Source organism: Thamnophis sirtalis, unplaced genomic scaffold, assembly GCF_051295495.1.
Source record: "Thamnophis sirtalis isolate CommonGarterSnake01/CBP01778 unplaced genomic scaffold, rThaSir2_p1.2 scaffold_2, whole genome shotgun sequence".
NCBI classification, from domain to species: domain Eukaryota; kingdom Metazoa; phylum Chordata; class Lepidosauria; order Squamata; family Natricidae; genus Thamnophis; species Thamnophis sirtalis.
Genome location: NW_028261382.1, coordinates 35,153,635 through 35,178,935, shown reverse-complemented (window position 1 = coordinate 35,178,935; position 25,301 = coordinate 35,153,635). Strand labels below are relative to the sequence as shown.

Genomic DNA, 25,301 nt, shown 5'->3' with positions numbered 1-25,301 from the left:
TTAATTTTCAGAACATTGCAATAGGGGCCGTCTGCTCAAATCCTTCCCCACAAACTCCTTCTTTATAAAAAAAAAAATTGCTTCGGCAATCACCTGTTTTTCTTTTGTGAGCCTGGAGGTGCCTATTTACCCAAGATAAAGTTCGGAGATAAACCACCTGTTTTTTCGACTGGCGAAGCTTTTCAAGGAGAAAGATTTGCTTCCTTGAGATGCGATTCAGGTTCCCCCTGTGGAGAGGCAACACATGCAGGAGGAAATGAAGGGGAGGAAACAGACAAGGTCACAGCCAGGGTGTGCAAATAATCCCATTGTGTGTGTGCCGGGTGATGCTATTCTCCAGAAATAACGTGTCCACCTTTCGTCGATCCCAAGATGAGATATCAACCTGTTGATTTGTTCCCACTGCCTCTCCTGTGGATCCAAATTGCTCTTGCCGGAAAGCTGAAGGGGGTGGGGGGTGGGGAAAGTCTTTTTAATTCTGATCATGATGAGGGCAATTCATCATAATCATTCATTCCCTGTCTCCTTTCACCCACCTTTTCGGCAGAGCATCGCACGGGCGCTGATCATCTCATTTGTGACAGTTCCAGTTGTCCTGGAATTGAATTCAAGGCCGAAAAGTCACCTAAGCAGAGATGCTAGTCGTTCCCGACTCTAGGGGGCGGTGCTCATCCCCGTTTCAAAGCCGAAGAGCCAGCGCTGTCCGAAGACGTCTCCGTGGTCACATGGCCGGCATGACTCAACACCGAAGGTGCACAGAACGCTGTTCTCTTCCCACCAAAGGTGGTTCCTGTTTTTCTACCAGAATTTTTTTTTAACGTGCTTTCGAACTGCTAGGTTGGGAGAAGCTGAGACAAGTAACAGGAGCTCACTCCATTACACGGTGCTAGGGATTCGAACCGCTGAACTGCCAACCTTTCGGATGGACAAGCTCAGCGTCTCAGCCGCTGAGGCAGCACAATTCTGGCATTGGGATTAAGCAACAAGCAGAGAATAGATTTCAGGCTTATATAAGCGTAGAATGAAAATCAAGTGAAGTGTTAGTACCACTTTGTAAAGCCTTAGTAAGGCCACACTTGGAATAAGACATCCTCGCATCCTGGACGTAAATGGTTTCAACTCCTACCCTCAAAACGATGCTATAGAGCATTGCACACCAAGACAACTAGACACAAGAACAGTTTTTCCCCGAACGCCATCACTCTGCTAAACAAATAATTCCCTCACCACTGTCAAACCATTCATTAAGTCTGCATTATTATTACTATTAATCTTCTCATTGTTCCTATCCCCCATCTCCTCTCACTTATGACTGTATGGCTGTAACGTTGTTGCTTGTATCCTTACGATTGATATTGATTGTTTCCTGATTGCTTATTTGTACCCTACGACTATCATTAAGTGTTGTACCTTATGATTTGTGACAAATGTATCTTGTCTTTTTATGTACATGGAGAGCATCTGCACCAAAGACAAATTCCTTGTGTGTCCAATCACACTTGGTCAATAAAAGAATCCTATTCTATTCTATTCTATTCTATTCTATTCTATTCTATTCTATATTCCTATTCCTATTCCTATTCCAATTCTATTCTATTCCAATTCCTATTCTATTCTATTCTTAATTCATATTTATATTCTGTTCTGTTCTATTCCAATTCCTATTCTATTCTATTCTATTCTATTCTATATTCCTATTCCTATTCTATTCTATTCTATTCCAATTCCTATTCTATTCTATTCTTAATTCATATTTATATTCTGTTCTGTTCTGTTCTGTTCTATTCCAATTCCTATTCTATTCTATTCTATATTCCTATTCCTATTCCTATTCCAATTCTATTCTATTCCAATTCCTACTCTATTCTATTCTTAATTCATATTCATATTCTGTTCTATTCCAATTCCTATTCTATTCCAATTCCTATTCTATTCTATATTCCTATTCCAATTCCAATTCCAATTCCAATTCTATTCTATTTTATTCCAATTCCTATTCTATTCTATTCTATTCTTAATTCATATTCATATTCTGTTCTATTCCTATTCTATTCTATTCTATTCTATTCTATTCTATTCTATATTCCTATTCCTATTCCTATTCCAATTCCTATTCCAATTCCTATTCTGTTATTAATTCATATTCATATTCATATTCTGTTCTATTCCAATTTCAATTCCAATTCCAATTCCAATTCCATTCCATTCTGGTGGCAAGCCGTTCCACTGGTCAACTGATCTCACCTTTTAGCAAGTTTCTCCTCCAATCCAGGTTGCTTCTCTCCTTGGTTAGTTTCCATCCATTGATGATGCTTATTTTTTGTCTTGCCTTCTGGTACTTCGGAAAATAATCCTTACTCTTCTTTGTTTCAGTGGATGCAGTCCAAGAGAAGGCAAGGCGAATGGCGCGCCAGGGCATCCGAGCATGTGCAGAGCGCCTCACCCTCCAGGCGAAGGGCTCGGCGGCAAGCGAGGAAGGAGCGGAGCTGCGGCAGGTAGGGGCCAGCCTTGGGGAGGGGGGGTGATGGGAGCTTCGCCATCCCCTCCCTCTCTCATCTCCTCTTTTTTTTTTCTTTTTGGTCCGGGCGCCCCTCGCCCAAACGGGGCGGACCCAAGCGCTGAAAGGGAAGAGGGAAGCGGTGCAGAGAGGCAGGGAGAGAGAGAGCCAGCCAGCTAGCCAAGCCAGCCAGCCGGCTGGCCCCAGCTCGCTCCTCCCGCTGGCCCGGGCCGACCCCCAGCCCAGCCCAGGACTTGGGGCGATGGCGCTGGAGGCAGCCCCCCTGTCCCAGCTGCGCAGCCGGCGCGCCGCCTTGCTGAAAAAGGGAGTCAGTTTTGACTGCGAAGGAGAGCAGTAAGTGAACGGGGGAGGGGGGGAGATTGGGGAGAGGAGGCTTTGGGGAGGGGGCGGAAGGAAGGAAGGGCTTTGGAGAGACCCCGCGGGGAGACGGAGCGCGGCTTCCATCGTCCCCCACCCTCCCATGTTTTCCATCTGCGTCTTGGGTATTGCCACGTTGGGCTGGAGTGGAGCGGGCGGCGCTGGCTTCACACCAGGGGCATCGCCGGCTGCCAGCTCCAACTTTTCCCGATCGGTACAGATGCCGGACTCCATCTCCCATCCTCCTGCGCTGTGGTTCGCTCCAGCTGCCAATGAGCCGGCTCTTGGTTTAGGGGTGGTGGGTTGGAATGCCGAACCTCCCCCACCCCCACCCCGCTTTCTCCCAGCTGGGTTGGACCCCAGAACCTATCCGGCTTAGCCTGATGGGCACTGGAGCCAGCAGTAACGGCAACAGAGCTGGAAGGGACCTTGGAGGTCATCTAGTCCAACCCCCTTGCTCTCGCAGGAGACCTGTACTAGGGATTCGAACCGCTGAACTGCAAGCTCAGCGTCTTAGCCAGGGAGCCACCTAGCCAGGCTAGGCAGTCGAATCGGGATGGGCTACAGACTCAAAAGCAGCCCTTCGCCAACCTGTGTGGTACTACAATGCCCATTCATCTCAAATTTGCATGGTTTTTGTGGTGTGTGTGTGTGTTTTTGTGTGTGTGTGTGTGTGTGTGTTTGTGTGTGATGATACTGCCAGCTTAGAGATCCCAACTTGGGTGAATGGAGGCTTTGGAGCGTTTTGGCTCATTCTGATTCCTTACCATCATCCCCAGCCAAACCAGGCCCCGGGGGGGGGGGTATTCATATGGGGGTCTGCTGAAAAAGGGGCCCACAACTGCTCTTGACAATTTTCTAAAAGTCAACAAAACCCTACTGTTTTTTCTTCTCTGACCAAATAGCGACATCCATGTGCTAAATTAGGTCATTGGGATGAAAAGACAATATTACAGAGGTATGGTCAGAAATCAGACGTAATGTTATGTTAGAGCCCTAGTGGTGCAGTGGTTAGAATGCAGGATTGCAGGCTGACTCTGACCATTGCCAACAGTTCGATCCTGACTGGCTCAAGGTTGACTCAGCCTTCCGTCCTTCGGAGGCTGGTAAAAAGAGGACCCAGATTGTTGGGGGGCAAGAGGCTGACTGTAAACTGCTTAGAGGGGGCTGAAAAGCACTGTGAAGCGGGATATAAGTCTACATACAATTGCTATTCCTTCATCTTCCTCCCTCCCTCCCTCCCTCCCTTCCTCCCTCCTTCCTTCCTTGTGTGATGCAGTGGTTAGAATGCAGGATTGCAGGGTGACTCTGCCAACTGCCTGCAGTTCGATTCTCACCAGCTCAAGGTTGACTCAGCCTTCCGTCCTTCCGAGGCTGGTAAAATGAGGACCCAGATTGTTGGGGCAAGAGGCTGATGCTGTAAACTGCTTAGAGAGGGCTGGAAAGCACTGTGAAGCGGTATACAAGTCTAAGTGCTATTGCTATTGGTGTTGCTATTGCTATTCCTTCCTCCCTCCCTCCTTTTCTTTCTTGGAAGAGACCTTGGATGTCTTCTAGTCAACCCCCTCCCCAATCAGGAAACCCTAGCCTAGACCATTTCAGACAAATGACTCTCTGATCCCTTCTTTAACTTCAACCCCTGGTTTTTAATCTCCAGGAGCTGGAAAGGTTTAGCTAAGATCTGTTGCAGCGTGCACCAGAATCTCCTTTGTGGCCACAGGTGGATTTGCTTGGGAAAGATCTCCAGAAATAGACTTTGGATCCCCCTTGAAGTAGGTCAACATTCTGCCATGGGTACCGCCCAACATGTCAAAGGAATTACTATATTTTTCAGAGAATAAGATGCACCCCCCCCCTAAAAGAAGCTGAAAATTTGGGTGCGTCTTATAGACCAAATATATTCTCACCCACCCACTGGTCCCCACTCTTTGGCTTCTGCCTCCCAGCAATTTGCCTCCTTGCAGCAAACAGCAAACAGCCTGTTTCAGTTTCAACTTCAGCACAACCTGATTAGCAAAAGCAGCTGATTGTCAGTTGGATCCGCCTCCCAACCATCAGCTGTTTCAGGCTGCAGGGATTGCCATAGCCTATTGCCGCCTCTGCATGCCCCATTTTTGACCTCCGGACACACCATTTTCCGCCCATTCCGATCCCCGCTGCCGGAACGGACAGAATATGGGGTGCACGGAGGTCGAAAATGGGGCTTGCGGAGGCTGAAAACGGGGCGTGCAGAGACGTCAATAGGCTATGACAATCCCTGCAGCCTGAAACAGCTGATCGTCAGGAGGCCGATCCAACCAACAATCAGCTGCTTGTGCTAATCAGGCTGTGCTGAAATTGAAACTGAAACATGTTGTTGGTTGCAAGGAGGCAAATTGCTGGGAGGCAGAGGCAGCCTTTTTTTTTCTTGTTTTCCTCCCTAAAACCTAAGTGCGTCTTATAATTTGGAGCTTCTTATACTCTGAAAAATTTGGTGAATGCTTTAGCTTCCCGGGAACTCTGCAGGAATAAAAATGACTGGGATTAAGAAAGAAAGGAAGGAAGGAAGGAAGGAAGGAAGGAAGGAAGGAAGGAAGGAAGGAAGAAAGAAAGAAAGAAAGAAAGAAAGAAAGAAAGAAAGAAAGAAAGAAAGAAAGAAAGCAAGCAAGCAAGCAAGCAAGCAAACAAGCAAGCAAGCTTGAGATTCTGGCTATGAAAAATTGACTCAGCCTTTGTCATTGGCAGAAATCTGTGCTCAGCCTGTTGCAAAACAAAACAGCATGCATGCAGAGTTATATAAATCAGGGTGAATTGGTGTATTCGGCATCTTTTCTGATTGGCCGGGAGTTAATATTTTTGATGGGGTTATTCTAAGAAAGATGAAAAAGAGGTTCGGAGAGATTCTGGGTCACCCATTTAAACCGAGTGGGTATTTCACTTAGTGGGCAGAGGCAGAATAACAGAATAGCACCGTTGGGAGGGACCTTGGAGGTCTTCTAGTCCAGCCCTCTGATTAAGCAGGAGAACCTATACCATTCCAGACCAATGACTGTCCAGTCTCTTCTTAAAAACCTCCAGGGCTGAAGCACTTACAACTTCTGGAGGCGAGCCGTTCCACAGGCTAACTGTCCCTGCTGTCAGGAAATTAGTGTTACTAATCTAATTGCAGTGATTCCCTCAACAACGGTGGCAAGAAAGTTTGCGCAATGGGACAAAGCTCCACTTAACAACTGTCTTGATTGGCAACGCAAATTTCGGGCTCGCTTGGTATTTGGTATTTATTGTCACTTATAGGCTGCCCTTTTCCCTGAGGGGACTCAGGGCGGCTTACAACTCATGGGAAGGGAGTGCAAGACAGAACGTAAAATAATATGTGGGTACAAATAAAAATAGCAATAAAACACAACATTCATTCAACATTCGGGTGGGGTGTATGAAGATCTTATCCCCAGGCCTGACGGGATAGCCAGATTTTAAGGGCTGTGCGGAAGGTCTGGAGGGTGGTGAGGGTACGGATCTCCACGGGGAGATCGTTCCAAAGGGTCGGAGCTGCTACTGAGAAGGCTCTCCTCCGCGTAGTCGCCAGTCGGCACTGACTGGCGGATGGAACTCGGAGGAGGCCCACTCTGTGCGATCTGATGGGACGAAGGGAGGTAATCCTCGCTTGTATCCGTAAAGCGAGGACCCCCCTGTAGAAGAACATTCAGAGAAGACTACATCAGCAGGGGACCTACCCATCCCGAATAGATTCCCCGGCAGCAGCATAAGTTGTCAAATTTCTGTTTGGTGACTGAATTGTTGACGTTAATTGCGGGAACACACAACTTCCCAGCAATGCCTTTTTTTTTTCTCCTGGCTTAAAAAAGAAATGGTGCTTTAAAAAACCCTATTCTAAAGTTCGCTGTCGGATTTCTCGCGCTTCGTACCTCCGCGTGGCCCCCCCCCAAAAAAAATCAGCCTTGCGTTGTGATTGAAGAGTTTTCAGGGGGCGAAGCATTACAACGTTGCTATAAATGCAAATGCATGCAACTTTACGTGGAATATTTATTCTATGCCAGAATATTAGGTTCCACCACAAATGCACGCACAACAAAAGCGCGCCTGACTAAACCGCGGTGTCTAAAGCGCGGTGACAAAACCGCGCGATGAATGAGCGACTAATTAGCCCCAAAGCGCGCCGACAGAAGCGCGCTGTAACGTAACCCTCAACCTAACCCTCAACCTAACCCTCAATCTAACCCTAAACCTAACCCTAAACCTAACCCTAAACCTAACTGTAAATCTTACCTTAAATGAAATCGCGCTTCTGTCGGCGCGCTGTTGTCGGCGCGCTGTTGTCGGCTCGCTTTTGAAATCACAGTTTTATTAATAATAACAATAATATTATTGTTTCAGTAGGTTTTTAAGGAAGAGACCTTTCTTATTGGTTTTCTTTATGTGTTATGCAAGGCTATGGGGCTGGGGCTGGGGAATACACCCATCCTTGTGGAGTCACACACACACACACACTTTTGGTAATCCTAAATCGAATTCCTGAAAATTACAGGCTTCTTGCATTGTATGGAAATGTAGGATTCCTTCCCGGCCGAATCCCTTTGAAGGCTCCGGAGTTGGAGTGTGATGAAAGGAGGCCTTTCATGTTATAACCGGGGCTGTCAGCAGAAACAGAAAATAGCCGCTCAGTTGCTTTGTAGCCCTTCACCGTCTTTCCTCTGATTCCCATACAGCATATTATCGTTTCAAAAATGGGCTTGAAAGCTCTAGGTGAACTCTTTATCTGGCGTGGATTTGCCTGGGTAAATATTTGCATTCCCAGAGTGCATTGATGATGATGTGTGCCTATGGAGCAAAATAGAATAGTCACACTTGTGTGCTTTTGATTCTAAGAGGAATTTTCACATCTCTCATTATTCTTTAAGAGGGGGCTGTGTATATCCCCAAACCAACCAACTAACCTTCCTTCCTTCTTCCTTTATTCTTTTTCATTCCCATCTCCTCCCTCCTTCCTTCCTTCTCATTCCCATCTCCTCCCTCTTTCCCCATCTCCTTCCTTCCTTTTCATTCCCATCTCCTTCCTTCCCTCCTTCCCTCTTTATTATCTCCCTTCCCTTATTCCTTTTTATTCCCCATCTCCTTCCTCCCTAGCTGCCTATCTCCTTCCCATCTCCTTCCTTCCTTCTCATTCCCATCTCCTCCCTACCTCCTTTTTCATCTCCTCCTTTCCTTCCTTTCTTCCTTCTTTCTCATTCCCATCTCCTTCCCATCTCCTTTTTTCTTCCCTCCTTCCTTTTCATTCCCATCTCCTTCCTTCATTCCTTGCTTCCTTCTCTTCCCCATCATCTCCTCCCTCCCTCCTTCCCCATCTCCTTCCTTCCTTTTTCTTTCCCATCTCCTTCTTTCCCTCCCTCCCTCTTTCTTATCTCCTTCCTTCCCTTATTCCTTTTTATTCCCCATCTCCTTCCTCCCTAGCTGCCTATTTCCTTCCCATCTCCTCCCTCCCTCCTTTCCCATCTCCTCCCTTGCTTCCTTCCTTGCTTCTTTCTCATTCCCATCTCCTTTTTTCTTCCCTCCTTCCTTTTCATTCCCATCTCCTTCCTTCATTCCTTGCTTCCTTCTCTTCCCCATCATCTCCTCCCTCCCTCCTTCCCCATCTCCTTCCTTCCTTCTCATTCCCATCTCCTCCCTCCCTCCTTCCCCATCTCCTTCCTTCCTTTTCATCCCATTTCCTTCTTTCTTTCCTCTCTCCCCCTCCCTCCCTCTGCTGTGGGGAGTTGTGTTGCTAAGAACATTGCCATTGCGGTTTTCTATCCCTCTGTATCGGGAAGCCAACAAATCTTTTAAGAGGCGCACCGAAACAGATTTAAGAAACAGACTTCAGAAACTTTAAAAAAGCTGAAGAGATCCATCCGATTTTGCTGTCTCCAAGTCCCCTTCGGCTCCACCATAACCCACATTTAGAGTCATAAAACTCTTCCCCCCCCCCCACACAAAAAAATTATTTCCTTCGATGTCAACTGTGGACTTGAAACTGACAGTGGGTTGGTGAAATCAAGGCCCCGACCTTCGTTACTTATTGAACAGTGTGTGGAGTTCAGCTTGGCACGAGAGCCCGTTCCCTAATGCAAAGTTCGTGCATGGTGCTGTGTGCTTAGCTCGGGTCGTGCCGTTTTCCTTCTCCGGCCCTGGCGGATTTGTCCTGACTTGTACTAAAGAAGAAGAACAAACCCGTATCTCATTCTTGGAAGTGGTCAAGGCTGCAAACCCTGGATTGAAAACTCAGCTGTGCGATTTGCGTCATCGTCCCACAGCCTTCCCCGTTTTCACCCTTCCTACTTATATATAAAAACGCTCCCTGTATTGCTTTTTGTGTTCATACTAAATAGCAAAAAAAAAAATGCTGACAGCAGGAGACCAGGAAGAAAGCTGTGAGCGGGATTATAAATTTAAGCTTTATTTTGGTGTTTGTGTCTGTGTCTGTGTGTGTGTGTGTTTGTGTGTGTTTTACTCTTGTCCAAATGCATCCACCGAGTGGCTTCCGAAAGTTTTACACTTTTGAAGACTGTTCTGCAGAGAGGCCGGCTTCGGAGAGAAAACAAAGTTTATGAGCATGATATAAAACTGCTGTCCTTCGGGGGTGGCCGAACAGATGATGCAAATGGAAACTACAGACGATCTTTTCCATAATGGGATATATTAAAGATGTCCCTTCAGGTTTGGGCCGAGCGATGCCAAACTTGCACAATGCAAGAATGAATTGTGATGCGATGGAGGCATTTTACTGTTGTTGTTTTGACCTATAGGACTGTTCATGAACAGAGAGAAAGAGAGAGAGAGAGAGAGAGAGAGAGAGAGAGAGAGAGAGAGAGAGAGAGAGAGAGAGAGAGAGAGAGAGAGAGAGAGAGAGAGAGATACACACATACAGAGGGAATGAGATACACTCACACAAAATGAGAGACACACACAGAGAGAGACAGAGAGAGATAGACAGAGACAGAGAGAGAGAGAATAAGAGAATAAGAGAATGAGAGGGAGAGAGCGAAATACACACATACAGAGGGAATGAGATACACTCACACAAAATGAGAGACACACACACAGAGAGACAGAGAGAGACAGACAGAGAAAGAGAGAGAGAGAATAAGAGAATGAGAGGGAGAGAGCGAAATACACACATACAGAGGGAATGAGATACACACACACAGAATGAAAGAGACACACAGACAGAGATAGACAGACAGAGACAGAGTCAGAGAAAGAGAGAGAGAGACAGAGAGAGACAGAGAATAAGAGAATGAGAGAGAGAGAGAAATACACACATACAGAGGGAATGAGATACACTCACACAAAATGAGAGACACACACAGAGAGAGAGAGAGAGAGAATAAGAGAATAAGAGAATGAGAGGGAGAGAGCGAAATACACACATACAGAGGGAATGAGATACACACACACAGAATGAAAGAGACACACAGACAGAGATAGACAGACAGAGACAGAGTCAGAGAAAGAGAGAGAGAGACAGAGAGAGACAGAGAATAAGAGAATGAGAGAGAGAGAGAGAAATACACACATACAGAGGGAATGAGTTACACACACAGAGAGAATGAAAGAGACACAGAGATAGATAGACAGAGACAGAGAAAGAGAGAGAGACAGAGAGAGACAGAGAGAGACAAAGAATAAGAGAATGAGAGAGAGAGAGAAATACACACATACAAAGGGAATGAGATACACACAGGCAGAAAGAGAGAGACACAGAGACAGAGAGAGACAGAATCAGAGAAAGAGAGAGACAGAGACAGAGAGACAGAGATAGCTAGATAGCTAGATAGATAGAGATTTTAGAATTTAGAATTTTAGAATTTTATTAGAATTTGTAGGCCGCCCTTTTCCCTGAGGGGACTCAGGGCGGCTCACACAAAAACTGGGAAAGGGGAATACAGACAGTAGGACAAAACATGTAATAAAATAGCAAACAACAAACACTCATCATTCGGGCGGGTAACTATCCTATCCCCAGGCCTGACGGGCGAGCCAGTTCTTCAAGGCTATGCGGAAGGCCTGGACGGTGGAGAGGGTACGAATCTCCACGGGGAGCTCGTTCCAAAGGGTCGGGGCTACTGCTGAGAAGGCCCTCCTCCTTGTAGTTGCCAGCCGACACTGGCTGGCCGATGGAATACGGAGGAGGCCTAATCTATGAGATCTTATCGGTCGTAGGGATGTAATTGGCAGAAGGCGGTCTCTCAAGTATCCAGATCCACTGCCATGTAGGGCTTTATGGGTGATTAATAGCACCTTGAGATAGCTAGATAGCTAGAGAGAGAGAGATAGCTAGATAGATAGCTAGATAGCGAGAGGGGGGGGGAGGGAGAGAGAGACTGGATGTATTGAAATAAAGAAAGAATTATCCAAAACTGTGTAGAAGTGGAAATGGTCCAAAGGTACAGGAAACATGCAATCTGTCACTGAAAAAGAGCCTTAAACTTTGGTGGAAAGTTTATCCAGGCTGCGATGCAAGGATATGAGCCAACTTGAACTAGACATGGGTATGGCTTTAGTTGGTATGGCTCTGATTTCCCCAGTTGCAATGGATGGCTGTGAAATTTGGACCATAAGGAAGGCTGAGTGCCAAAGAATGGAGGCCTTTGAACTCTGGTGCTGGAGAAGACTCCTGCATTGAGTCCCTTGGACTGCAAGGCCATCCAACCGGTCAGTCCTAGAAGAGATCAACCCTGGCTGCTCTTTAGAGGGCCAGATCCTGAAGAGGAAACGCAAAGACTTTGGCCACCTGATGAGAAGGAAGAAGGACTCCCTGGAGAAGAGCCTCATGCTGGGAACGATGGAGGGCAAAAGAAGAAGAAGGGGACGGCAGGGAAGGAGGTGGCTGGATGGAGTCACAGAAGCAGCCGGTGTGAGCTTAAATGGACTCCAGAGGATGGGAGAGGACAAGAAGGCCTGGAGGAATGTTGTCCAGGGGGTCACGATGGGTCGGACACAACTTCACAACTAACAACAACCAATAGCTTTCGTTCAATGAAAAGAAGGACCAGGGGAGACATGATCGCAGTCTTCCAATATCTCAGGGGCTGCCACAAAAAAGAGGGAGTCAAGCTATTCTCCAAAGCACCTGAGGGCAGGACAAGAAGCAATGGGTGGAAACTAATCAAGGAGAGAAGCAACTTAGAACTAAGGAGGAATTTCCTGACAGTGAGAAAAATTAATCCGTGGAACAACCTGCCTTCAGAAGTTGTGGGTGCTCCATCACTGGAGGCTTTTAAGGGATTGGACAAGCATTTGTCTGAAATGGTACAGGGTTTTTCTGGCTGAGCAGGGGGCTGGACTAGAGGACCTCCAAGGCCCCTTCCAATTTTGTCATTCTGTATTCTGTATCTTATTCTGTATCTGCAAAGTAATGTTACACAGTAACCTGCCAATTACTTTCAGTAGCTGATGGCTAGCTATAGAATAGAATAGAATAGAATAGAATAGAATAGAATTCTTTATTGTGCAAGTGTGATTGGACACACAAGGAATTTGTTTTTGGTGCATATGCCCTCAGTGTACATAAAGAAAAATAAATTACATTCATCAAGAATAATAAGATACATCACAGTGATAGATACTAAAAATCAATCAAATCATATACTAGGAAACAAACAGAACAATATAAATTGTAAAGATGCAAGGAACATGGTTATAGTCATGTGGAAAGACAGGAGAGAGAGAGATAGGTACTAGGAAGGAAGAATAATAGTAATACAGTCTTGGTTAATAATTTGACAGTGTTGTGGGAATTAGTTGTTTAGCAGAGTGATGGCATCTTTTCTCCTCCTCCTCTTCTTCTTCTTCTTCTTCCTCCTCCTCCTCCTCCTCCTCCTCCTCCTCCTCCTCCTCCTCCTGACAGTTATTAACTCTAGGTACCAACATCAAGGAGTTAAAATACTGCTGCCTTCAAATACAGGCAAATTAAAACTTTATTTTAACCCTTGATTGGGACTCTCCGCTCCCCCCCCCCCCAGTTTAAACTCACCTGCGGCCGTTTAGAAATCCATCAGCCTTTTGAGGGGGGGTGATGGGTTAGGCTGGGTACCACTTTACCTATTCGGGGGACTACACCTCCCAAGGTGCATTGCATCTCTGGAGAGCCGGCGATTGGCTCAAGCAAGCGCTCGGACAGGTGGGTTTGAATTTCTGGAGAGGGGCTGCGATTGGAGGGTGCGCTCAGAAAAGGGAGGGACGGAGGGGGGGCGGCTTGTGGTCTCAGAAGGCAGTTCTAGGATTGGCCCCCGGCCTCTTGAAGGACGTGGCGGCGTGGGCAACGATTGGCTGGCTCCAGGAGGGGGCGAGACCTTAGCGCCTGAGGGAAAAGGAGGGGGATGCTGCTTGTCCAGCCAAGCCGGAGAGCCGGCTGGTCCCGCGGCCGGAGGGATGGTCCCCGGCCGACGCTGCCAGGATGGAGCCCAGCGGCGTGGAAGCCGCTTATCCCGGCCTCTTCAGCGGCACCCAACGGTGAGGGAAGGTGGGGAGAGCGAGTGGGCGGGGTCAGAGACATCCCCACCCACTAGAGGGGCGTGGCTACTGCGCTGTGGGCGGGGCCTCTCGGTTGCGCAATCTCCCTGGCTAGGGATTGTAATTCTTGGGAGGGGGAGAGGATGATGAGATTTGTAGTCCAGGGATGCAGGGTGTGATGGGGAGGACTCTCATGGCCTGGGAAGCGTCGGGGTGATGGGTTCAAGTAATGCTTTTGGTTGCCACAATATAAAAAGGCTAGGAGTTCTGTAATTCATGGGTAGAGGGAGGTCGGGGATGATGAGAATTGTAGTCCAGGGATGCGGAGTGCAATGGGGAGCGCTCTGATGCCCTGGGAAGAGTCGTGGTGGTGGATTCGAGTGACGCTGTGGGTTGCCACGACATAAAAAAGCCAGGAGGAGGTCTGTAATTCAGGGGTGGGGTGGTGGTCAGGGATGATGAGAATTGTAGTCCAGAGATGCGGGGTGCGATTGGAAGGACTCTGATGCCCTGGGAAGAGTTGGAGTGGTGCGTTCGAGGGATGCTGTTGGTTGCCACGATATAAAAAAAAGACCTTGAGATGTAGAAAGCATGCAGAGAAGAGCAGCAAAGATGATTAGGGGACTGGAGGCCAAAATGTACGAAGAACAGTTGCAGGAATTGGGTATGTCTAGTTTAATGAAAAGAAGGACCAGGGGAGACAGAATAGCAATCTTCCAATATCTCAGGGTTTCCCCAAAGAAGAGGGAGTCAAGCTCTTTTCCAAATCACCAGAAGGCAGAACAAGAAGCAAAGGATGGAATTATCTTGTAGAACCTGGACGGCTTTTAGAAATAGAGGTAGTTCCCAAGTTACAAATGAGCCTAGCATTCTGTTGCTCAGGGAAACCTTGTTTGCTCATCCAGAGGTTGCAAAAGGGGTGTGTGTGTGTCACGTAATCCCAGGATCCCTACAACCGTCATAAATACAAGCCAGTGGCTTGTAATCAATCTGAATTTTGATCCTGTGTCCCTTCCTCCAGGCCTTCCTGTCCTCTACCATCCTCCGGAGTCCATTTAAGCTCACACTTATTGCTTCGGTGACTCCATCCAGCCACCTCCTTCTCTGCCGTCCCCTTCTTCTTTTTCTGCCCTCCATCGTTCCCAGCATGAGGCTCTTCTCCAGGGAGTCCTTCCTTCTCATTAAGTGGCCAAAGCATTTGAGTTTCCTCATCAGCATTTGGCCTTCTAACGAGCAGCCAGGGTTGATCTCCTCTAGGACTGACCGGTTGGATGGCCTTGCAGCCCAAGGGACTCGCAGGAGTCTTCTCCAGCATCAGTGTTCAAAGGCCTCCATTCTTTGGCGCTCAGCCTTCCTTATGGTCCAACCTTCACTATGACTGTGTGTGAAACATGGATCTAAGTGTCTTCCCCCCCCATGCCGTTGTCACTTTGAATGGTCACTAAGTGAAGTGTTATAAGTCAAGGACTACCTGAACTCAGAAGCAGCAGGTAAAGAGATCCAGTACACACACAGAGAGAGAGGGAGAGGGGGAGGGAGAGTGGGAGAGAGAGAGAGAATGAATTGCAGAATAATATGTTTTTAAAGTCTGACTGAATTGGGGTAGTAATTAGAGGGAGAATAATGATAGAAATTGCTCTAGCAATGACCAGGAGAGAAAGAGAGATGGATGGAGTTGGTGGGGTCGCATTCTCGCCCAACAATTCACTTAGCGACCGTTGCAACAGCACTGGAAAAAAAAATGACTTAAGACCATTTTTCACACAAGTGACTCACATTTATGACAGTTGCAATGTCCCAGGGTCACGTGATTCCCCTTTCGCAACCTCCTGGTAGGTCAGGTTAATGGGGAAACCAGATTTACTTAACAACCGTGTTACTAATTGAACGAGTCAAAAAAAAGAATTCGCTGAACCAATTTTTTTCACTTCACCATGTAAATTCTGGGCTTGGTCGTAAGTCGAGGACTCTGCCTGCAGGTGGGTACCCAGATGCACCCTTTTGCATCTCTGAGCGGGGTGGTGGTTTTGCAGACGTTTCATTACCCAACTAGGTAACATCATCAGTGCTTGGTAGTTGGGTAAGGAAGCATCTGCAAAAGCTCGGAGAGGATCACTATGCCAGTGTTTCCCAACCTTGGCAACTTGAAGATGTCCGGACTTCAACTCCCAGAATTCCCCAGCCAGCATTCGCTGGCTGGGGAATTCTGGGAGTTGAAGTCCGGACATCTTCAAGTTGCCAAGGTTGGGAAACACTGCACTATGCAACCCTAGGCTGCGAAGATTCTCTTCTCTTGGCACCTCAATGTGGCCCCAAGTTCAGAAGAACTGGCTGCTTGCGTGCCTTTCTTTAAGAAAGAAAAACGCCAAGGAAGTCCCATCGGATTACAGTTATTTTGTCGGATGCTTTTCCCATGACCGGAGCTGAATTAAGACTTCGGGAATTTCCATTCCTTTTCAACGCACAGTGTGACAAAGTGAGTGCCAGAACTGTGAACCCGTCGACTGGATCCTTTCCAGCAACAGATCTTGGTTGTTTTCTTACACATGTTTTATGACCCAACTAGGTAACATCATCAGTGCTAGAAGGGAGTGGGGTGTAAGGAATGGGAGGAGGACTGTGGGATCCTTGGTGCTCTCTGAGCTTGATTGTTTTCTTCCAGACATTTCAGGCTGAGCTGGAAGGTGGGGTTAAACCTATCATTCGTTTGGAATCTTTGCATTCCCACCTGAAACCCAAATCCAGGCTCCCGTAAATTCCATGGACACTTATTTGGTGCCACTTTAGCTTTGACCATTAGTTGAGCCGATTCTTAGGTTCCCCTTTGCACATACAGTATGTGCTAATCATTCCTGACTCTAGGGGGCGGTGCTAAGCCGAAGAGCCAGCGCTGTCCGAAGACGCCTCCGTGGTCATGTGGCCGGCATGACTAAACGCTGAAGGTGCACGGAACGCTGTTATCTTCCCACCAAAGGTGGTCCCTATTTTTCTACTTGCATTTTTACATATTTCGAACTGCTAGGTTGGCAGAAGCTGGGGCAAATAACGGGAGCTCACTGCCTTAACGCGGCGCTAGGGATTCGGACCATCGAACTGCCAAACTTTCTGATCGACAAGCTCAGCATCTTAGCCACTGAGCCACCCTTCTTGTGGCGTAGACTGCAGTAATAAACTCTTCTGTGTTTTCAACTCAAAGAATATTCCTGGTTACTTGCACCCTGCAATTCTCAAATCCATGCTCCTTTGCTTGTTGATGGGATCTCAGCCCTCTTGATCTTTGGGTAATTGTTTGGGGGTTTGATAAATCCCTACAAGTTCTTGGAAGAAAGGAGTAGATTTACTAGGGGATCTTGTCTTTCTGCCAGAGGATAAATCAAGTAAAGGGACCGTTTGCAATAGAGACTCCGGGGAAATTCCTTTCGGTTAGAAGATTTTCAAGGCTGGGAATCAGATCCCAGTTGGAAACCTCCAAAGGAGCTGTGAGGATGGCCCAAGACAAGCCAATCCATCTCCTTGAAAAGTTATTTTTAAAAACTTTTGGCATTCAGAATTGGCCGGCGATCGTGGACTTCCAATCGACAACTTGGATTGCTTCTTGAAAAATTATTTTTGGCGTTCCCCTGAAATGCTTCCCTCCGTGCTGGTAATGGTCATTTTTACCCATTTCCCTTCGAATGAATCAGACCCCCCCCCCCCGATTGCAAAACGAGAAAGGGGTTTGAATGTCTTTTGACTCCCCCCCCCCAGGCTTATGTGAATCCTTTCTTGGCTAAATAATCTCATTGAACTCTTCCTGTCCCCAAAGATAGTCTGATCTCTTTAAAGTGGTGACCCACGAGAAAAATATGGTGATCCGCAAAAAAATTATTTGCCTTTTTTATACTGCACTAAATCCGGGGTCTTCCAACTACGGCCCCTGGAACAGATACGTACAATGAACGCTTGTGTTGCTGCAGAGAGTCTCCCCCTTCGGGGTCTTTTTGTGCAGGTCGGAGGGGGCAGAAATTCCAACTTGGGGTCTGCTTTAGCCTCCTGGTGGGGGGCTTTGGGAGAAGGCTGGAGGGAAGAGCCGCTGGTGGTGAAGAGCCGGAGGGCCTCGTTCCAGTGGGACTGCATCAGGGCCTGGAACTGGCTGACCATCTCAGCCCGCTGAACCTCCAGGCGCCGGCACCTGGCCTTGCACTCCCGCAGGTCTTCCCTCTGCTTGGAAATCTGCAGAACTTTAAAGTCTACAAATTTGAAATTTGGCACGTATGTTCCTCCTGACTTTTAGGTCCTCGCTAAGAAAGGATTTGTCGAAATGACCATCAGATCATTAGTATTTCTTATACAGTGATTCCCACGCTCTGATGCTAAGGAGTTCTACTCCCCCTCCCCACCTGCAAAGAACCCTGTTCCAACTGCCAGTTGCCTCACATTCCATTACCTCAGTTCAAACTGGCAGATGTTCCACTCCTTCACTCAGGAGCGGTCTGGGGCTCCTTACAGTACTAAACATTGGTACCTCACCAAAATGTCTACTCCTTCCATCTATGGAACTGCTTCCGGACTCAAGGCATCGGGAGAGATACTCCCTTATGTGTTTCAATCACCGATCACCACTGAGCCAACAGACTGTGAACAGAATTTCTGCTGCATAGCCCCATCACATAGTTTTGTTGCAAAGCACAGGTATCCAACTACTAGCATTGTATATTTAAAGGCAGGGTTGCTTTCTGTCTTAAATTAAGATGCATTTTGCTTCTTTCGGCATGAGACACATCAGAAATCTGCCTAACGGATCCCTCCTCCCATTTCTCAGCTGACTAATATTTCTGCTTGGTGGAGAAAAATACATACTGTATTTCTCTGTTTGGATAAACCTTTCTTTGTTATTTTTTCTGTCTCGTATTAAGGAGCTCACCCATCCCTCCCCCTCCCCAAGGAAAAATGCAGACTTGTGGCCTGGATCCAACTAGTTTTGTCTCTCCTAAGAGATCTCGAGAGCGGGTTTTAAAAATATCGTTTAAAAATAGCAAATAAAATAACGTTGAACACAAATAATCTACTAAAGACTGGAGAGCCGATTTGATGTAGTCCTTAAGGATCGTGCTAGAAAGTAGGAAGCCCTGGGTTCTAATCCTGACTTGGGCCCAAGGCCAACTGGGTCACAGAGAGGTGGGGTTTGATTCTCCAAAGCACCCGAAGGCCAGACAAGGAACAATGGATGGAAACTGATGGAGAGAGATCCAATCTAGAAATAAGGAGGAACTTTCTGACAGTGAGGACAATCAACCCATGGAACAGAAGTTGCCTTCGGAAATTGTGGGAACTTCATCCTTGAAGGCTTTCAAGAAGAGACTGTCTCAAATGGTCTAGGGCCATGATGGGTGAACCTATGACACGCGTGTCAGAGGTGGCACACAGAGCCCTCTTTGTGGGCATGCGTAATATCGCCAGCTGCTTTTCTAGTTTCCAGCGCGCACATGCGCACTTGGCAGCTGGTCTTTGCAGGTGCCGGAGCACCAGAAAACAGCCTGGAGACAGCCAAAAAAATGGCCAAAAACAAACAGCCAGAAAAACAGCCAGAAAACAGACTGAAAATGGACTGAAAAACAGCCCGAAAACAGTCTGAAAATGGACCGAAAAAAGTCTGAAAATGGACCGAAAAACAGCCCTAAAACAGTCTGAAAATGGACCGAAAAACAGCCTGAAAATGGACCGAAAAATGGACTGAATACAGCCTGAAAACGGACTGAAAACAGCCTGAAAACAGATCAGAAACCAGCCTGAATATGGACCAAAAAACAGCCCAAAAACATTCTGAAAATGGACCGAAAAACAGCCCAAAAACAGTGTGAAAACAGACTGAAAACAGACCAAAAAACGCACTGAAAACAGACCGAAAAATGGACTGAAAACAGACCGAAAACAGCCTGAAAATGGACCGAAAAATGGACCAAAAAAAGACTGAAAACGGCCCCCCAAATGCCCCCAAAACAGGTATGCGAGCACCAGCTAGCTTTGTGTTTCTGGTGCTCCAGTGTGCGTGTATGCACAGGTATATTCTGATTTGGGCACTTGCTGCCCAAAAGATTTGCCATCACTGGTCTAGTGTCTCCTGCTTCAGCAGGGGGTTGGACTAGATGACCTACAAGGTCCCTTCCAACTCTGTTATTCTGTTGTGCTCTGCTCTGTTTCTCCACAGCTGTTCAGTGGATCCCTGCAGTTGTTAAGTGAGCAACACGGTGATTAAGGGAACCCAATTTCCCCGTTGACTTCGCTTATCAGAAGTTCGCAAAACAAGGGACACTGCGAACCTTCATCAATGCATGCCATGGGGCTGAATTTTGATCACCTGACCATTGCGAGATGCCGCAATGAGGGCCCGTGAGACAAAAGCGTCACAAGTCACCTTTTTTTCAGTGCTGTTGTAACCTCGGATGGCAACTTGGGGACTATCTGTGTTTCCAACTTTCTCAGCCATGTAAAACAGCGATGCTTAACATTCTTCTCGCAAACCTTCTTCGCAACACAAGTCCGTCCAACCGAGAATTATTCCTAGGCTAGTTTCTGTGGCAACCAGCTGGAGAAGTCCTGGAGACTGCAAGGAAGAAATCATCATTTTTTTTTGTTTTGTGTTTTTCTATAATAATAATAATAATAATAATAATAATAATAATAATAATAATAGAGGGGAAAGCAACTGTATTTTGAGTTTCACTTAAAAAAAAACAACTACCAAGGATGCAACTTCCTCTCCTCCCTCCTTTCACTCCGATTTCATAAAAGCTTATTTTAAGGTAAAGGTAAAAGCTTCCCCTCGCACATCTGTGCTAGTCGTTCCCGACTCTAGGGGGCGGTGCCCATCTCCGTTTCAAAGCCGAAGAGCCAGCGCTGTCCAAAGACGTCTCCGGGGTCCTGTGGCCGGCATGACTAAACACTGAAGGCACATGGAATGCTGTTTCCTTCCCACCAAAGGTGGTCCCTATTTTTCTACTTGCATTTTTGAACGTGCTTTCAAACTGCTAAGTTGGCAGAAGCTGGGACAAGCATCTTAGCCACTGAGCCACCTTAAAAGCTTATTATACACTAAAGCAATTTGATGAGCGGAGTCACATGCCTAGTTTGTTCTCTGTGTACTGAGGAATAGGAAAATTCTTCTCCTGTTGCTGCTGTTATTACGAATGTTATTACAATTATTTTTTTTTTCTAGATTTTTTTTATTTTCCATTTCATAGCATATAATCACATGTATACTATTACATAGTCAATATCATGTTGTATTATTAAGTAATTACATCAATCCATCTTACCATCAACTACCAAAGAAGAAGAAAAAAAAACAGTTATTGGCTCTTCTGCTCTCCATACACCATATTTATACCTTATCCAACACTTTCTTCCCCCTTTCTCCTCCCCCTTTCTACATCCTTTCTTCCCTCCATCATTTTCTACTCTACTTCTCGTTCCTTTCTCCTTCTCCTCTCTCCCCTTTCCATTCCTCCTTATTCTCCTCGTCTTTGCCCCTCTGCCCTATCTCCTGTCCCTCTCTTCCTACCTTACTTCTCTCCTCTGCTTCCCACTCTTCCTCTCATTCACTTGGTGTATTTCAGCTTCTGAGCAAACTCCCTTTTGTGTTGATGGTATTTATAATTTCATTTCAATATACATAAAAAAGAAAAAATAGCAGTATACATGTACAATCATCATACCTTAAAATCCAACACCCCTCCTCCAACTTAGTAAACCCCGCTCCCTCACCCCCCAACTCCCCCAACCTGCCTCCCCCCCCCAACTTCCCAGAACCAATACAAGGTATAAATCTTTAACAAAAACAGTTCAAAATATGCTTAAAGAAAAATTAGAAAATTAATAACGTCTTTGAATTGAGCTTAGCTCCTCCTTGCTAGGCTAACTATAAACAATTTGTATCATTTCTAACCTTAATCATAAGCTATCTGAAATTTCACAATTATTATTTCCACCCAGTGAGTGGGAAAGGCAAAAGAGAGAGAAATCTCTTAGCTTGGTGATTTTCCTGCAGACGTTTCACGACCCAACTAGGCAACATCATCAGTGTTAGAAGGGAATGGGGTTTGCAAGGAGGAGGAAGACTGTAGGTTCCTTGATGCTGTCTGAGCTTGGTTGTTTTCTGGCAGACATTTTATTAACCACTAGAGAACATCATCAGTGCTAGTGAGTGTTGAGTTTGCTCCCTAGTTAGGCATGGAGGGTGTGGTTTTCTCCTTGGTATTTCGTTGATTGGGGTATTGTTTTCTGCTTGGTTGTTTGTCTGGTGTGAATCCCTGCTTATCTGTATATATAAACCATATATAAACCAAGAGCAACTCCCACAATCTCTAACACAGATGATGTTACCTAGTTGGGTAATGAAACATCTGCAAGAAAACAAGTTCAGAGATCACCGAGGACCATAATCCTCCTCCCTTCTAGCACTGATGATGTTACCCAGTTGGGTCATGAAACAAGGAAACCACCAAGTTCAGAGAGCACCAAGGACCCCATAGTGCATACCCTGAGCTACAAATATTCTCTTTACCAATAGACATCTTGTTTGCATGGGGTATTTCTACTGAGTATTGAACAATACTCTTCCTTGGATTTTTTTTGGCTCTGAAAAATATTTGTCTCCTTAAGTCCCATTTTCCAAGCATGATTGCAGATTTTGTGCAGAGGATAAGTGCTTAGAAGACTGAGGTCAACTTCCTAGCCTGGTCTTCTACCCCACTTCCACCCTTCTTGTGTTTTAAATATGCTGCAGGGTCTAAAGTCCTCTTCCCCTTTTTGGTAAGAGAGAGGAGGTGGGAGGGAGAAAAAAAGAGAGAGAGAGAATCAGGGAGAGAGAGGGAAGAGAGAGAAAGACAGACAGAGAGAGGGAGGAAGACAGGGAGTGAGAAGAGAAGAAAGAGGGAAGAGAGATGGGCAGAGAGAGGGAGGAAGACAGGGAGAGGGAGAAAGAAAGGGAGAGAGAGAAGAGAAATACAGAAGAGAGACAGAGACAGAGACGGAGAGAGAAGAGAAAAAGGGAAAGAAGAACGAGAGGGAGAGAGGGAAGAGAAAGACAGGCAGAGAGAGGGAGGAAGACAGAGAAAGAGAAGAGAGGCAGAGAGAAGAGAGAGAGATGGAAAAGAGAGGCAGAGAGAGAGAGAAGAGAAATAGAGAAATGGAGAGAGAAAAAGAGGGAAGAGAGACAGGCAGAGGGAGAGGGAGAAATAGAGAAAGACAGGCAGAGAGAGGGAGGAAGACAGTGAGAAGAGAAGGAAGAGGGAAGGAAGAGAGATGGGCAGAGAGAGGGAGGAAGACAGGGAGAGGGAGAAAGAAAGGGAGAGAGAGAAGAGAAATAGAGAAGAGAGACAGAGACAGGGAGAGAAAAGGGAAAGAAGAGTGAGAGGGAGAGGGAAGAGAAAGACAGGCAGAGAGATGGAGGAAGACAGGGAGAGGGAGAAAGAAAGAGAGAAGAGAAATAGAGAAGAGAGACAGAGACAGGGAGAGAGAAGGGAAAAATGAGGGAAAGAAGAGGGAGAGGGAGAGAGGGAAGAGAAAGACAGGCAGAGAGAGGGAGGAAGACAGGGAAAGAGAAGAGAGAGAGAGGCAGAGAGAGGAAAGAGAGAAGGAAAAGAGACAGGCAGAGAGAGAGAGAGACAGAAGAGAAATAGAGAGAGGGAGAGAGAGAAAGAGGGAAGAGAGACAGGCAGAGAGAGAGAGAGGGAGAAAAACGGAGGGAGGGAGAGGGAAGGAAGAGAGAGAGATTGCCAAATGCAATTACAAGGCATTGTCTGTCTGGCGGCTCTTTCTCCCCAGATCCTCCTGCCATGACTAAAGATTTAATTGAATCGTAGCCCTTCTGCTTCCCAATCAGAGCCCTTTCAGTGTCCATTGCTTCCCCTTCCACCCCCTACCCACTCCCCCCCCCCATTAATTCCAGAAGCCAGCCAGCCTTGGTGGTGGTGGTGGCGGCAGCTTCGAGACATCCTCCCCCCCCTCCTGGTCCAGGAGAGGAGAATCCCCCCCTCCACTTCACCCCAGTGATGAAGCTGGCTGCTGACAGGCGGGACTGAGAAAACCCCCCTCGAAACAGGGGAAGGAAGGGGATTTTTTTTATTAAAAAAACACACACACCCCAATATCTTTCCTCTTTTTGCCCCTCCAAAAAAACCACTGAGAAGGGCCAGTTAGCAATGTCTACTAATGAAGCAATTCTATTCCAGCTCCGTCTCCGAAGACCTGGGGTGTAGAAGGGGAGAATTCAGTCGGAAGCATTACGGTTCTGTAGAGCTGGTAAGTTTTTGATTTTTTTCCCTCCTCCTCCTCCTCCTCCTGATGATGATGATGATGGGTGATTGAAATGATTCAAATCCAGAGCTTTGGGGAGGAAGGGAGGGGGGCACCCCTTTCCCAAATGCATTTGGGGGGGTGGGATACCTTTCTAAGCATCTCTTTCTGGCCACCGGACAGGGGGGGCGGATTCGGCCTGCCTGTCTCCCTTTCCCAGCGATGCAGAGGTGTCTTTGCAACCAACGCTTAAGGGATGGGGGAATAGCTCCGCTTTTCCTTCCCAACCTTTCGGATTTCATGTTTTCCTTCCAAGCATTTCAGATTTCGTGTCTCACTGCCGGAGAACTCTCCGTTTTGCTTTTCTGTTAGCAAGGTGGCAAAATTATCAAATCGGTTGCATTGAAAAGAGAGTGAGCAAAAAAAAAAAAAACAGCCCACCCCAGATAATTGAGAATCTGTAATTAGGAAGGACAAGGGGTGTTTGGAGGAAATCAAGATTAAAAAACGTGGTGGCTGGGAAGGTTTCCCCCCCCCCCCTCTCCCTCGTCGAATTCCTCTAATATTTGGGTGGGGGCTATGCTGCCTTCATTGCCGCTGTTTTGCCTTGCGGGAACTGAATTCCTGCTTTGGTTTTGGAGCCCCAGAGGAGAGAAGTTGGTTCTGGCGAGATGGGGTGGAGGGCACCTGGGGGAGAAGGGAGAGGGCCCCCCCCCGCCCTGAATTGGGTGTGGGAAACACCTGCAGGGGTTTTGGGCTGGAGAATGTGGGTGCTTCCAGGGCTAAGGAAGTCGTCTGTTGTTATGGCCCTGCAGCTGTGGGCTAAAAGGGATGAAACCTCTTCCTGCGCCTGGCATGTGGACTTTGGAGTCTGATTGAATTGGAGCCGATGATTTGACAGGAAGCAGTGGGGAAATCATGTGGGGGTCTATGAAGGGGCGTCGCGTTTCCCCATTTAACTCCGCTTCTTGTAGGGGAACGTATTTGGGAGGTCTTCTCTTCTATCATAATCTTCTTCTGCTTCTGTTGCTTCTCCTCCATCATCATCCTCTCCATCTCCTCGTCCTCGTCCTCCTCCTCCTCCTCCATCATCTTCTCCCTCTCTCTCTTTTCCCTCACCACCTCCTCCTCCTCCTCCTCGTCCTCCTCCTCCCCCTCTTCTTCTTCTTCTTTTGCTGCTTCACTTCCTCCATCATCTTCTTCTTCTTCTCCTCCTCCTCATCTCCTCCTCCTCCATCATCTTCTCCCTCTCTCTCTTTTCCCTCTCCTCCTCCTCCTCTTCTTCTTCTTTTTCTGCTTCTGCTGCTGCTGCTGCTCCTCCTCCATCATCTTCTTCTCCTCGTCCTCCTCATCATCTCTTCCTCCTCCTCCTCTTTCATCTTCTCCCTCTCTCTCTTTTCACTCTCCTCGTCCTTGTCCTCCTCCTCTTCTTCTTTTTCTGCTGTTTCTCCTCCTCCATCATCTTCTTTTTCTCCTCCTCATCTCCTCCTCCTCTTCCTTCATCTTCTCCCTCTCTCTCTTTTCCCTCTCCTCGTCCTCCTCCATCCTCCTCCTCCTCTTCTTCTTCCTCTTCCTCCTCCTCTTCCCCTTCTCCCTCTCCTCCTCCTCCATCTCCTTCTCCTCCATCATCATCATCATCTCCTCCTCCTCCCTTCTTCTCTCT

General features: G+C 47.0%; 1 protein-coding gene across 1 annotated transcript in view; it reads left to right on the top strand.

Annotated features, from left to right (window-relative positions):
• The first annotated feature begins 2,476 nt into the window (after positions 1 to 2,476).
• Positions 2,477 to 25,301, top strand: part of GARNL3 (GTPase activating Rap/RanGAP domain like 3) — a 64,884-nt gene continuing 42,059 nt past the window's right edge. The window contains exons 1-2 of the mRNA XM_087704751.1: positions 2,477 to 2,851; positions 23,575 to 23,644. Of these exons, the coding sequence (XP_087560877.1) occupies positions 2,760 to 2,851; positions 23,575 to 23,644 (162 nt within the window). The 5' untranslated portion in view covers positions 2,477 to 2,759. The remainder of the gene's footprint in view (positions 2,852 to 23,574; positions 23,645 to 25,301) is intronic.